Here is a 14,426-nt window from a genome sequence, read left to right as displayed (position 1 = left end):
TGAAAGAAGCTGCTTTGAAGCCCCCCTGTCAACCACGGTTGCGAGCCAAATAGGTCAAGTTTCTGAAGCTTTTCCCCTCCATTCGCAAAGGGATCTGGTGTTCTGCTGAATGCGACCCAGGTGACTCCACAAACTGGACATGAAACGGAGCACGTTCAAATCTTTCCAGCTGCAAAAACGCAACATTGTTCATGCTCCGAACTAAGAATTCCTAACTAACATCGGGGTTTCAAACCCTCAACCATGCCTGTGAAAAATTCCAAACAGAGGGATGGAAATATGTCCTCTGAGCCTAGCGAGGAAACCTCGGCTGCTTTTAGTAGAAACGTGCCAAATGCTGCACTTTTGATCCGTGGACATGTATAAAGCAAAAACGAATAATTACTTCTTGAAGGAATGTCTGAGTGGATAGACGTCTCCGTGGCATCTCATGGGATGTGCCGGAGGTAAGAAAGGGGGCAGCGGGGAATAACCGCTCAATTTCGGATTCTCCTGCTCGGAGCTTAATTGGAGCTACTGGGTCTTAACCCCTTTCCTGCTGGGACTTTTTGGCAGAGTGGCAAATAAACCACACATGAGGCAGCCTGTATGCACTTGACACCGCGGCGGCATTTCTCATTCTTTCTGATTCATTTTCGTCTTCATTCGGTCTAAAAGAGCGGCTCGGTTGGCAGACAATGCTGGCGCTAAATTAAACTGGTTTCAATTTAAGGAATTATTTTAATCAAATTGAAAAAGGGTCTCGATGAATGCGCAGAGGGAGAACGGCTCCATTTAATTGAAGAAAACAGTGTCTTGTCTAGACACACTGAAGTTGATAAACTTGATGCATTTGTGCTCGTCCAATTTTTCCACCCAAATGAAATCTGCCCTGCAGCTGCATACAGAAAAGCTGTTCAGCCGATACAAAAAACCCATCAAACAGAAATGTATATTTCAAATGCCCGAAACCTAACCTCTTTGAAGCGAGTCATTTAGTTTTGGTGTGAGGAAACTGAATAATACGTTTTGTACTGGTATTTATGGTGTAAAAATTTGAGTAAATTACACAGAAGTGACAATTAGATCGTAAGTGACAAAAGGTAAAACTGATAAGACAGTCAAAGAAACCATTAAATCTGGATTAATAATGTTTGTGTTTATTTTTAAGCTCTTTACAATAAAAAAAAAAATCATTATTTTTTACATTTTTTAACTGCTTTTCCAGCAGAACAGGTGTGATGTAATTAGGTTTATGTTAAAAAACAAACATCTCCCAAGAAAGCTTTCAGCAAAGCTTGCTCTAGCATATTTTTTCAGGCTACTTTTCTGCATCTAATCACACGGCTTTTGTTTGAAATAAAAATAGGATTTTCAGGTACAAAGAATTCCAATTCACATATTTTTGTTTTTTACCACCATCCTACAGGCTAAAACGAAGTCAAAGTAATTGTGTAAAAAATAAAAGCTTGTGGTAGAGCTAAGTTCCATCATTGCCACTCCAAGCATACTTACTACAGGAAGCTTAGCATAGTTGTTTAGAAAAGGCAAACATGCAAAAATGACAACAAAAATGAAGAGATATTATAGTCATGTCCGAATTCCCTCATTACAACCTCATGCACTTTATAAAGAATTCGCCATTTTATTGGGGTATCGATGCTCACTAGCTTAGCGAATATAGACCACAATGTATCCCTTTAAACAATTTGTCATTTGAAAAAAAAGTACATTTATTTTCTATAAATCATCCAAATTTTCATCATCAGAAAACTGGATGCATAACTTTGTAAAATGCTTGGATAAGGTTATTACTTCACCAAATTGGGGTCGTCATTCTGCGTAAAAAAAAAGTAGTGCGCATGTGTCCGAATTGTGTTAAAGGGCCTATATTAGGCTATTCTATGATATATTACCTTTTGCACACTAGGATTAGTTATTTTCGCAATCCCTTTTTCCAACCCTGAAGTAAGAAGATTCGATCTCTAAGATAGTCGCTTTTGCTCCTTGTGGGTCATTTTGCTCCAGGAATTATACAGTGCCTGATCCCCTCGGCCTGTTTGACGGCCACGTGTGGCCCATGTATTTGAAACACACCAAAATCATTTCATGACGTCAACTTAGAGTCGGCCTCGGCAGCGTGTCTGGGTTTTGCCCACAAAAACAAACATCCAAACGTTTGCCAAATTGGATGTACAGTACATATTGCATACAAGCATATGAAAGGAAACCGTTTAACCGATCACCGCTAGCTCCACGGAGAAAGTGGATGTGTGTGTTAGCCTGGGGGCGGAGCTAGCTGCATAGACTTTTCCTGGAAGGGGCTGTTCCTCACTTTCATTCGTATGAATGTTGGAGCACACTTATTTTTGTGGATTGGAAGGGGCAGGTGTTCAGAGAACGGGTTTTTAGAGGAATACTAAGAAATGTGTGAATGCTGCTTTTTGCGTGGACTGACCATTATAATACACTTAAAAGTTAAAAAAGTCTATTTTGCATGTTTTAGGTAATTTAAAATTCCGGGTACTAGATAGTGTCAGATGTCATAGCTCTGTCTCCCCCTCTGGTCACCAGCAGGAACCATCTCCAGAGTTCTGAGTGCACTTCCAAAATGACAACTTCTCCCAACTACCCCAGTGCACAGTTTCTGGATGCCACACACCTCACTTTCCTTTGCAATCAGTCACAGTCTATATCAGCACTGCACTGAGCCTCACTCAGTGCAAAGTGTTGTTTGTGCCATTACAGAGCGTTATATCCTGACCTGATCTTCTGATTTCCCGACCATGTTTTGTCACTGACTCTGTTTGCTTGCCGCCTGCCCACGAATCTCGCCTGGATCCTGACTACTCCTGTTTCTTTTCTGATGCTCCCATGCTCGTTATTGCCCCCTGCCTACCTGACCCTGATTTAGCTTTGTGGACTTTTAGCTGAGTTGATAAAACCTGCTGAAATTAGAACCAGCCGTCTTCCTGTTCTTATGAAAGATAGTACTGCACTTTACAATCTTTTAGGGGCTTTTAGGGGTCATCTTACTTAATGAATACATGGGACTTTTGCATTGACAAGAAAGTAGAAATGTCGTAATAGAGAGATAAAAAAAACAGACTTTTGCTACATTTAGCCGAATGTCTTTAGTTAAGCGACATGCATACTAAAGGATTTTTTGACAAAATGACGGTACAAAAAGGTGCACAAAGACATCAATCTTCTGGAATTCTTGCTGCATAAACATATAATTAGCCCTACTAGCATTGTCACTATAGGAAGTAGCTGTTTTACGCTGTAAACATAGGGCTAGAATGTTTTTTACTTAAAAAAACCTAATGGAATATTTTTGGATGATTTTTTTTAAACAAGGGTATTTAAAAGTGCCAAATTATGTCATACTCTTTACATTTATATTTATTGTGTAGTTATCCTTTTTAGGGTCATTATGTCTGATGTTTGTAAGATTCTTGAAAAGCTGCCATTAAGTCACTGAAACACAAGAAAACGATCATGTAGCCTCGGTTTAAAGAGCAACAACATAGTCAAGAGCTGAACCAGAGTCCATGTAATGGTATTTCTCACAACGTAGGAAAAATGTTCAAACTGACTGCCTTGAGGAGGCTCACCTTGACTGTGCATGGACCAAAGCAGTGGGGAGTTGGGGTCGTGAGTCCACCCACACAGGCCGTGTTCAAAATCACACACGGAGTCCGAAGGAGGAGGGGACGCTACTGTAGGGTGGCGAGCAGAGAGAAGACAGAGTGCAGAGCGTCAAGAGCGTTTGCATTCATTTTCAGGCGGAACATCCTGCTTTAATCTCCCAGCAGCTTCCTGACCTGTAGTGGTGACGGGAACCGTGGTGGTTTCTGTGTACGGAGGTACAGTTGTTGTGACAGTGCTGGCTGGAGTGCTGATTTCTGCAGAAACACACAAGCAAAGAATACAATCAATCTTTAGAAAATGTGAGAAAGACAATAAATTATATTTTGGAGGCTGTTTTCCATGGTGTCCAGCAGCAGCAAGGGAAAAATAACAAGTGTGTTAATTACAGCTCTCAGATCTGTTTACCAAATGCAAGAAGCATCTATAAATACATGAAATTGCTGTTTTACAAGGGGCTATGTCGCTGTCTAATGCATAGTTTCTAGAGAAAAGTAATGTTTGAGAAGCTAATGAGAGCATAAACACATAAGTGAGAGTCTGAGCTTCAGACTTAATCCCTGTCCTGTCTCCTGTCAGAGGCATGCAGAAAAAAGGCAGTCCCAGAACACCCACGAGGTCTCCCTGTCATGTTGTGTCTGCAAGTTGTGGCGTCAGTGTGTGCCCAAGACCCATACTGGCTAAAATGTGCAGACACACATGCAGTGTAGGCTCGGTGCTAATACACACACACCACACACACACAAAAGCCTGACGCTGAGGCTGATGGATGGATGTGTCTAACAAACTCCCCTCGACCTTGGACAGGATGATCACACTCTGAGACCACTCACTAGCTGTCATGGAGGCTCCAGCGCACACACAAACACACTCCATCCACCAAGCTGCTGTCTGGGCAGTTCTGTAGCCCCTCACTTTATAACTCACTTGTGAAACATAAACCACAAAAAAACAATAACATGCAAAAACCTTTTTAAAAAAGCCCAAGTTGATTCATTAGAACACACTGTGTGCACAGAAACAGACACATGTTGAGCAGGTCACAGATGGAATTTGAAGTTTTATTAGGAGCAGATGGGTCAACTGTGGAAGTTTCTGCACAGAAGTCTGGTTCACATCTCATCTAAAAACCCAGATTTGACCGACTTAAACTTTCAACATCGTTATATTTTGTGCTTTACAGGACAGCAAAACCAATACTATTTAATTAATTAGTCTGTATTTGGCCCAATTTTCATTTAACTTTATATTTTTATAGATAAGGCCTAATTTCTTATTTATACAGGAAGTATTCACATTGCTCGAGCTAGCTTACCTGTCCAAGCTACTTCTCTGTATCTATGTGAAAGCATCACATCTAGGCAATGATTCATGTTTGCCTGGTGCTTAAAAAGTTATTGAATTAAGTTATTTGATAAGGTTTTTGGTTATTTAGTTAGCTTGGATGAGTACTTTTAATTTCTAAGTTCGAAATTGCTAACAAGTTCTACTTGTTATTGACTACAAAACAACTTGAACAAATAACTGAATGAAACTTAAAGGCAGTGGATCATAACTTTGCAGAATTTGCGAAGGGGGGTCTAAGGGCAGGGATGCCAGTATAGCTTAGTCAGTTTGTTAGTTCATTTTAGTATTTTCCTATTGAACTCTTTGTATTCCTGATCCTTTTAAGTTCATGTTTTACTTCGAAACCCATCGAGACGACTGTTGTTGTGATTTTGGGCTATACAAATAAAATTGAATTGAATTTGCAATATTTGAAAGTTCAAGCTTTGAGCAAAAACCCAAACGACACAAGTAAAATAACAGTCAAAGCGTATTCGAGTACATTATTTGGCGGTATAACCCTTTGACACATGAGCTGTCCCCAGCAACACATAAATAACACACGATCTTTGACATATCCTAACTCTTCGACAATCATCTGTAATCGCCTTTATTTTTTGGACATATCTAAAGTCACAACCATCTGGTCACAAACTATGAGGCAACTATAATCTTCCAAAAATAGACCAAGCAGCAGACTAGTTTGACCTAGCTTACCTCTCTAGGCTACATTTCTGCATTCATTACATCCATCTATTATTATATTTGTCTGTTGTTTAATTAATTACATAATTATGGTTTTTTATAAGGTGCTTCATTATTTATATAGCTTTAGTTGCAAAATTTTCAATACTTGGAAGTTCTAGTTTGGGCCCAAAAGAAAGAAAACTAAATGGGTTTAGTGTTAAAAGTGTGTTTTTCAGAAAGTCAAGAGCATAGGGAGTATAGGAGTCCCCATTTATCACCTAAGTCGTAAAAATAACCTGTGATGTGCAAAATCTGTGAAGTAGTAAAGGCTATAAAACTCCTCACTAACTCCTCACTTTATACACTTTTCTCAGACATGAACATTTTCATGCTTTTCTCTCTTGTTTTAAATCTCAGAGTTCAAACCTCCGTAGAAAAATAAGTCCAGTTTTATAGAATGAAAACAAAGAGATTCATGTACATTTTGCAAGCTTAATGATTTCTGTACATGAGACACGGCACGGAGGAGAGTGACAATGGTCTACGGCCAATCCGGACAAAAAACAGTTAAAAAAAAAAGCTCTCAAAATACACAAAAGACATCTGCAAAACAGGTAGACAGCAAAAGGTGAACCTATTTTAGCGAGGGACCAAAGTACATTATTTGACGGCTTTACAGCAACATGTGTACACAAAGAATTACTTTTCTCACTTGGTCAGAACCAGACACATTTTCCTTTTGACATTCGTGCCAAAATAAAGTCCTGAACTTTTATTATCTTTAACATTCCTGTATCTGTTCTTCCAGTTAGTCCAAACAAAACTGTGAAGCTGAATAAACTGGTGTCAACTTAAAAAGAAAGGAAACAAGCAGACAAACACCGCGGTGCTGATTTAGCATCCCAGGCGCCTGCTGATGCCACTCCTCAGCCTCCCTGCTGCGACTTTTCCTTTACTCATGACTACCATTACCAATTAAAATGGGAGAAAAGCAATAAGCACAAAGCAGGGAACCAAATGCGATACACAACTGATCTCTGAGCGAAACGGTGCCGCAGATGAAAGGCTCGGCCACAGCTGGCGATGGCTTCTGACATTCACCCAGCGTTAATGTCATGTCCTTTATGACGGTCATTAAAACCCTAATGAAAGTCTTATCACTGCAGGCCCACTGAGGCAGTAAGACAAGGAAAGCAGCCTTCTTTTCCCAAACTTGTCTTTCAGAAACAGGTCCACCTCTTTGCATTCTGTCTGTGTTCCCCGCTTGTCATTCCCGTCTAACCTTTGTGTTTCAATCCGGGGCGCGGGTGTTAGAATAAACAAAGAATTCGCAGTCTACCCGGGCGCCAGCGCACAAGAGCTTCCTTCTGTGTGCGAAACTAAACATGTAAACACGAAACACTCCGGCAAGTCCATTCCGATTCTCCCGAGCACTATGCGCTTTCCAAAGGTCAGGGCCTGTCACGGTGTAAATGTGCTGACCTTTTTCGGGGTGTGACAGGGGTGTCGGGGGCCACAGGAAAGGGACTGACTTGTGCATTTGTGTGAACAGAGAGGGAACGTGCGATAACGTATGCAGCCTGCCTACCTCGCCCCACACCGGTGGGGTTATACGTCGAAGCGACGAGGAGCCTTGTGATGCAGGAAATGTACCTCTGCAGCAGATCCCTGCCTTACATAATGCGTCCTCTGCTGCAGGTGATGATGCAAGTCATCGCCATGCGTGGGATGACAACACTTAGAGCTGCACTCAAGGGAGCAGCTCGCATAGAAAATGCAGATGTGCACTCGTGTAAGCATACATGCTCTCATTTAAATTCTTTAGAGGGTTTGTTTTCCGGCATAAAAAGCCCGCGGTGAGGGCCAGCAGCCTCTGGATGATGCTCTTTCCAAAGAGTCTGACTCAGCAGTATGTCATGAAAATGAAAAAAAAAAATCTTTAATTATGTAGAAAGCTTTTCTGTAAGTCCCTTGTTGGCAGGCACACTGAGGCACAGATGAATGGACGTGACACACACTCAGCCAAGAAGAAAGGATGGGAGAGACAGGTAGCTAGTGTTTTATATTCATTTGGGTGAGGTTGAGAACTCTGAAGCAGCTTTTTCCTCGCATACATTCCCACAGTGAAGGACATTATGTTGATATTTTAATTACAGTTACTTGAAAAAACCCCTTCTCTTTAAACGGCCTTTGGGTTTGTGGCTTTTCCTAAAACGAGGATAAATCTGTGACACAAATCAGCTCAATAATTTCAAATATTGTATTATTTGTTTGTTCATTTCCAGATGGCTTAGTTAGCATGTCTCGTCTTGTAGTGCATCTTGACAATGAACTCCTTGAAAACAGCCAGTTTCTTGGTATATTAGACAGACACAAATGTTCTGTATTTCACTAAAAAATACTCCAATTTCCACTTTCTCCTGAAAGTGGCTGCTCTTGCTGTCAATTTTATATTTTGATTTACAATTGACAGTTTAGAAATTAGCTCGAAAGTCTCACAAAATGGTTGTGTGATAGTTTAAAATAGCTTATTACCTAATTTCGTCAATCACTGTGAAGACATCATACATGCAGTTTTCAAAAAGTACTGGGAGCTGCATACTATTTATTTTCTGACAGCAGCCTCAAACGTTAAAGTGGGCTGTGTTTGGCCTATGGACCAAGCTTTGGACATTGCATATTTACAAGGTTTCTCAATGTAAAGTTTCATGAAAAGTAATTGGACAAATGCGTTTTTTCTTGATTACTGATTCACCCAGACTACTTGGACTTGAACCGGCAACTTGCTTATTTTAAGATCAGTAGGATTATAATTATGATTAATTATTAAAGCAAAAAGTAGGACATTTTCCAAAAATATGTGTGAAACACTTACATGTATATGCGTTTCATTTTTGTTTTTCAAACTTTATTAAATTTTCGTGCGACCTTAAAGTTGTCTTTTAGCATCATCTTCACATCTTCGCTCACAAACACAGACTAACGTTTCCTTATAAACAGAATAACCTTATTGGTTGTTTGGTGCAGACCAAAGTTTTGTCTTTAAATAATCCTCTTCTTTTGGACAGCTTTGAAAAATCACCTGATTTAAAAAAACAAGAAAACTGTGGCAGGAGACGAGACCTTCCGTTTGCTTCAAAGTGAACTCCTGAAATTTTGATTGAAAGGTGGGAGAAAGAGTGGAAGTAAATCAAAAAGAAGATGCAAAAAAAAAAATATTTTAATCAGGCAGGCATCCATTGATGTACTATATTAAGCACACAAACAAGCTACTTCTGTTCCTCTAAAATAATTGAAACAGTCCGACCTAACGACACCATTTTTGATGCCTTCAACTTGGAAACTTTTCCCATCTTTGCGGTGAGATCCATCTATGACAACTGAGGTAGTGGAGAATTTTTCAACCAAAAAAAAGGCATTTAAGCAGGATTGTGACATTTTGATTTGCAGGTGATCTCAGCTCCTCGAAGGCTTCACTAGGAATATTTTAGCAAAATTTTTCCCCCACGTATTTGCAAATCTACATAAAAAGCAGTGTTAAGATGGTTTCGTTTAAAATCTGCTTTATAAACGCACTTTATTTTAAATCTTGTGCAGGCATATTAGTAGTGTTTTATGTTTAATTTTCTTAAGAGCTTGTTCAGGTAATATCCTCTCCAAACAAGCTGCTGTTGTAACTGTGGGTCATTTTTCCAGCAGGTAGGTCTGCTCCTAAAAGTGCAATGTGAAAGCAAACCACACCAACTGAGTGGATTCACTGCATCACAAGCTTCCATTACGCTTTTAATGATCCACAAATGGGATGTTTTGCTATCAATGAGATTACTAAAGATCAGCTACAATCATATAAATGTTTCCGTCACCAAGTTAATATTTATAAACCAGAGGCAGCAACAGTGCTGCAAAAACACAAAGTAACACAACTTGTAAAAGCAATCAAGAAGACAAATATTTATACTCTCTAACTCTTTGAAAGACTTTTAAACATTAGTTTCCTAATTTCTGAAATTAGATCATAAAAAGCTGAGAATTTGTGCCATTTTTGTTCAATGTTGGCCCATCTGTAGTACCTGGTTAAAAAAAAGGATAAGGAACCATCTGTGGCTGAATGAACTCTATCATTATGCCATTGTGGTCTCAGCTGCATTAACTGGAGCTGTGAAGGAATCAGAAATCCAGAATGAGGCTCAGCCGCCACAGGTTTAAATTATAGGTGTGAGTGGAAGCTCTCCTAAGACTAAAATTATGCTACCTGGAAAGAGGCTGAGATAATCTACCGTACTCTTTACAGATCTGTGAAATTCCCCTTTCCTGGGCTCATGCATTTTTTATTCTGGGAGTGCACAGAGTAAAAATAACTGTCACAGCAGAACAGCGCTGAGCGTGGCAGCTGTGCAACAACGGGGGGAAACAGAAGGAGTCGGGACCAACAGCAGCGCTGTTGGAAAAGAGGTGTGAGTGATGAGTAACAGGGGAGGAGAGGAAAAGAGAGGAGGAGTGGTAACAGAGAGAGAACAAAAACATTTATGGACCCACGCACCGAGCCTCAGGGTGGGAAAGAGCTGAAACCAACGGCTTGAAGGGACCTCACCGCCTCGCTCTGCAATGTGCTGCAACACTTCAACCAAATAAGCGTCTGTTTCAAGCAGACCGAATCGTTGTTTCAATAATAACGGCGAGGGATGAAGGCTCAGTGGTGTAAGTGGAAGGGGAAGTGAATGATTTACAGGATGGCTGCAGCAGTCCATTATTCCTGCCGCGGCTGGTGCCATGTGAACAATGCGGCTGTTAACAGAAGCATTGTGTGTCACGTCTCCCTCAAAACCGTCATCCTTCTTGCGAAGGTCACCTCTCTATAAAAGCGTTAATCCCAGAGGTTCTTGGTTTTTTTATTTTTTGGCTTCCATCCTTGTGGCTGGCACTGATTACGCGATGCCTTCCTGTGCTGACGGTCGATCGGCAGTTAAACACGTTTCTGCTTTTACGCCACTTTAATGACTGATCGTCGTTTAAATCCAATTTGCAGCTGGAGTTATGCATGCTGCTTGTTTGGCTGATTTCCGTCGTACTATCTCCCTTTTAATAGTGGAGCTGCACAGGCCAGCCGCCCTGTTCAGGCACACAGGGAGCTGTAAACAGTGACATTCCATGTGAGCGCGTCTATGATCCAACAAAAAGCACATCTGGGTAACAGACCACGCTGGAAAGTGAACAGACCAGAGCTGCTGTTCTCTGGGGATACATTTCTGTGAACCGAGCCTCATGCTCTTGCTGCTGACCAGAAAGCTTGCCGACAGAACAACACATCAGAACATATCTGAAAAAATATCTTCGTACCCGGAAGGTCACATCCCAGTATCTCCACTCTCATCCCAATCCCTCCTGGAGACCACCTCTCAGGGTAGATCCTGATGTACTGAGCCACTGTCTCCTCAAAGTGTCGAAGCTCTGGGGTGTCGTAGTGCGTGTTCCCTTCAAAAATCTGCAAAAAAAGACAACACAATCGTTGCCTAACTCATATCACCCACAAAGACGTATTCCCTTTTTGCACCCTACTCAGTATTGCACCTTGGGTAGGCTTGTCTTGGTGTCCATAATAAAGTTCCAGTCCTTTGCATCAAGGCTGTGTGCCACTTTGTACTTCCTAACAAACGCCCGGTTTTCCGTTGTGGCGCCACTGCCTGGGTCTCCTCCTCGAGATCCCTGCGTAATCACTCCACGCACCAGCTTCGGGACCCCCAAATCCACCTGGATCGATTTGATAGCAAGATCATGATGGATGCTGCTGATACAAAATTAACAAAAGTCAATAAGGAGTCTCCTACCTGAAGCCACTCTTCTCCAGTTATAGGCTGGGCAGGCGCAGGATACCAGCCGGATCGGCTCGCTACGAGTCGAGCGGCCCCGGGATTCCACTCCACGTCCCTGCTGGACGAGACCGTAATCTGGGAATCCGGAAGGAGCCCGGACAGCAGTCCCTGCAGGTTTGAGCACGGAGCATCTGCAGCAAAAAAAAAGCACGGATTGCTTCGCTTCAGGACGGCTCATGCAGAAGCAACAACCTTAAAGGTTGTTACACACTTTCCCACCAGGGAGCTGTTAAGCTTTGCCGCAGGATTGCAGTGCTGGCCACTAAACTTTAAGAGTTCAGAATGGAAGGAAAAGCAGATCAAGTCAGAGGAGGGTTGGATCGGGGGGGAAAAATGTTATGCAGCACCACTGATTCATGTTCAGAATGCATTTAGACTACCATTAGAGAGATAAAAGCGCTCATTAGGTCTGCCGCCACTTTGCATTCATGTGCTCTCATGCTGCTATTCATACTTAAATGTCTTTTAATGTTCATTCCTCTTTTTTCTACTTTTGTCGGCACACATTTTACAGGAGAAAATTACACATAAAAGCACTTGGACATTAAACCCGTTCACGAGGTGCCCAAGCGCTGAGGGAATATGCGAGCGAGTAAGGAGGATCATGGGAAAATGAAAGGTATAATGCAAGGGTCTGAACAAGTGGATGAATATAATAGAAGAGGAAGAAAGAAAAGGCATAAGGAGGGGAGGGATGATGGGAGATGTTAGTTGTGCTGACGGTTTAAGGGAACACAGATCAAACTTTCATGTTGTTATGTCACTGTGCATGCAGGGGGTGTAAATAATAAATAGGAGGCAGAGGAAGTGCAGACATAGGTGCGCGTCTGTGTGGGTACGTTTTCAAAAGATGCGCCGGCTTTTGAGGTCATTTACTATATTTAGAAACTGCCTTGTGTGCAGTTGTGCCTTTGCTGTAGGAAAGAGTTGTTATTTCAATCGAGTCGAATCACAGTTTCGGATGCGAACAGGGAGCCATGAATGATTGAGGAGTACTCGTTTCTCCGTGAGGAGGAGCTCGCACAGCAAAGAGGAGGCATCAAAAAGAGTTTGTGAATCGTGAGAGGGGAAAAATGAGGAGTGCTGAGGGAGTTTGAAGCAGAAAGCCAGCGTGGAGAAGAATTGGAAGATTGAGATGACACCAATGGGGCATGTGGAAGAAAGAACACAGTAAAAGTTTCCTTTAATTACCCTGAGGGTTCCTATATTTAAACACTAGCAGGGAAAATATGCTGAGAGTTTGCAGATGGATTTTAGTTTCAAAAAGAAAAGGTATGTTAAAGCAGATCTTGCAATCATCTTTTTATGGTGATAAAAAGGAGGGGGGAAAAAAATCTAACCTGTAATCTGGCATCCATAAAGCTCAAAGCGCAGGGCTATCCCATTTTGCCAGGTTTGCGGTCGGATCCGGACATATCGGGCCAACACTGGCTGTGGGACGCGGTTCAGAACCACCTCGGTTGGGTCTGTGTTCCCATGGAAGATCTGGGAAAACAGAGAAAAACATTGTTTTATAAATATGATCTATCGTCGTCGTCGTTGACACACCGTCCCCCGCTGCTTTACACACACACACACACAGTGGCAGGCCGGACAAAGCAGAGACAACCCAAACACAGATCCGGTGTCACTAACCCAGCTGTCGATGTGTTCCCGGGTCAGGCGTCAGCTATAGGAGGCTGGGAAAGCCCAGTGAAGGATATTTTTCTCTTTTTCACCTCAAGCTCACATTTACCCGCTGCTAACTCAACACCTCGGTGGTCGAAGGAAGCTTTGACCTGACATGACTGAGCACGACTCTCTGGTGGAAACAGGAAGTCTGCCCAGGTGGGCAGGATGTGGGCCAAATTCCCACCTTCTCCTTGAACGCTCCCTTCCTTCCATTTGCGCCTAAACCGGCAGGGTTGGGCAGGTAGGTCAGAGGGCAAATGTGACCGCAGTGGTCGACTTTTCTTCCTGTTGTCGGTGAAAATGTAACCTGCCATCCTCTGTTGCATCCCAGACTCACTAAAAAAGTGCAGTCCCCTGTTTGCAATTAAAACCAACATCCTCCTTCTGCCTTTGTTTTGGCCCCTCATCTCAAATTCAAGAGTGCAGGACGGGTACCCCTCTTCACCTCCTCTTTTATGCTTTTCTTCCTCAAGCTGAAACCGCAAAGACACAGGAAACCACAGGAGCCCACACAAACACTTCCTGCACACAGATAAGCAAAGGAAGTGTCTTTTAACCGAAAGAGTCATTCACTCAACCTCCCTGTGGTTGACCGTGGAGGCCGATACGATACACCAGGAAAACGAAGCACCACAGCTTGGATAGACAGCGAGAGGACCGAGAGACAACAGCTACAAGGGGCTGAATTAAAGATTAAAGGCATCATTTCTGAGGGAAAAAAAAATAAAACAGGTACAGGATTTTTTCTTTTCTTTTAATCCAAGGACAAGATGATCAAACACGCTTCAGCAGCCCGAAAATTTGATTGGGTTTCTACTTTTATGTGTTTTTTTTATCATTGCCTAAAATTTTTCGGCAAGCATATGGGTGAGAAGCGACACATTTATGAAATTCCAACACCTCCAAAAAGTCAGAAATTCTGAAACCAGAAATAAAACGATTTAAGGCTTCAAATTCCACTCAAGCGGTTTTATTTGATTTTGTATGCGGCTTGATTTAATCAAGCAACGATGGTATTACAAAGCAGTCTTTGAAGAGATAAGAGGGGCTGCTGGATGTGCAGCTGGACGAAGGACAGGCAGCAGTCGTGTTTACCTAAGAGGGAAAAACTGTACGCTCTTATGGGGGTGATGTAAACTCCCACGCATGGCTCCCAGAAAGACAAGTGTGCGATGAAAGATCTGCCCTCATCCACAACCAAGCCATCACTCCCACTCGCAGATCTGGGAAACAATGGGAGGA

General features: G+C 42.1%; 1 protein-coding gene across 2 annotated transcripts in view; it reads right to left on the bottom strand.

The window, feature by feature from the left end:
• Positions 1-14,426, bottom strand: part of nrp2a (neuropilin 2a) — a 61,445-nt gene that overhangs the window by 12,879 nt on the left and 34,140 nt on the right. For both annotated transcript variants that reach the window (XM_004066721.5, XM_020709113.3), the window contains exons 8-13: positions 12,854-12,998; positions 11,469-11,644; positions 11,212-11,391; positions 10,981-11,125; positions 3,807-3,887; positions 3,597-3,701 (exon numbers count right to left, since the gene is read on the bottom strand). In XM_004066721.5, coding sequence (XP_004066769.1) covers positions 3,597-3,701; positions 3,807-3,887; positions 10,981-11,125; positions 11,212-11,391; positions 11,469-11,644; positions 12,854-12,998 — 832 coding nt within the window. The remainder of the gene's footprint in view (positions 1-3,596; positions 3,702-3,806; positions 3,888-10,980; positions 11,126-11,211; positions 11,392-11,468; positions 11,645-12,853; positions 12,999-14,426) is intronic.

This window comes from Oryzias latipes, chromosome 2 (assembly GCF_053564925.1).
Source record: "Oryzias latipes strain Hd-rR chromosome 2, Olatipes_Hd-rR_3.1".
NCBI classification, from domain to species: Eukaryota; Metazoa; Chordata; class Actinopteri; order Beloniformes; family Adrianichthyidae; genus Oryzias; species Oryzias latipes.
Note: the sequence above shows the minus strand (reverse complement) of the source record. Positions and strands in the feature narration are given on the sequence as shown.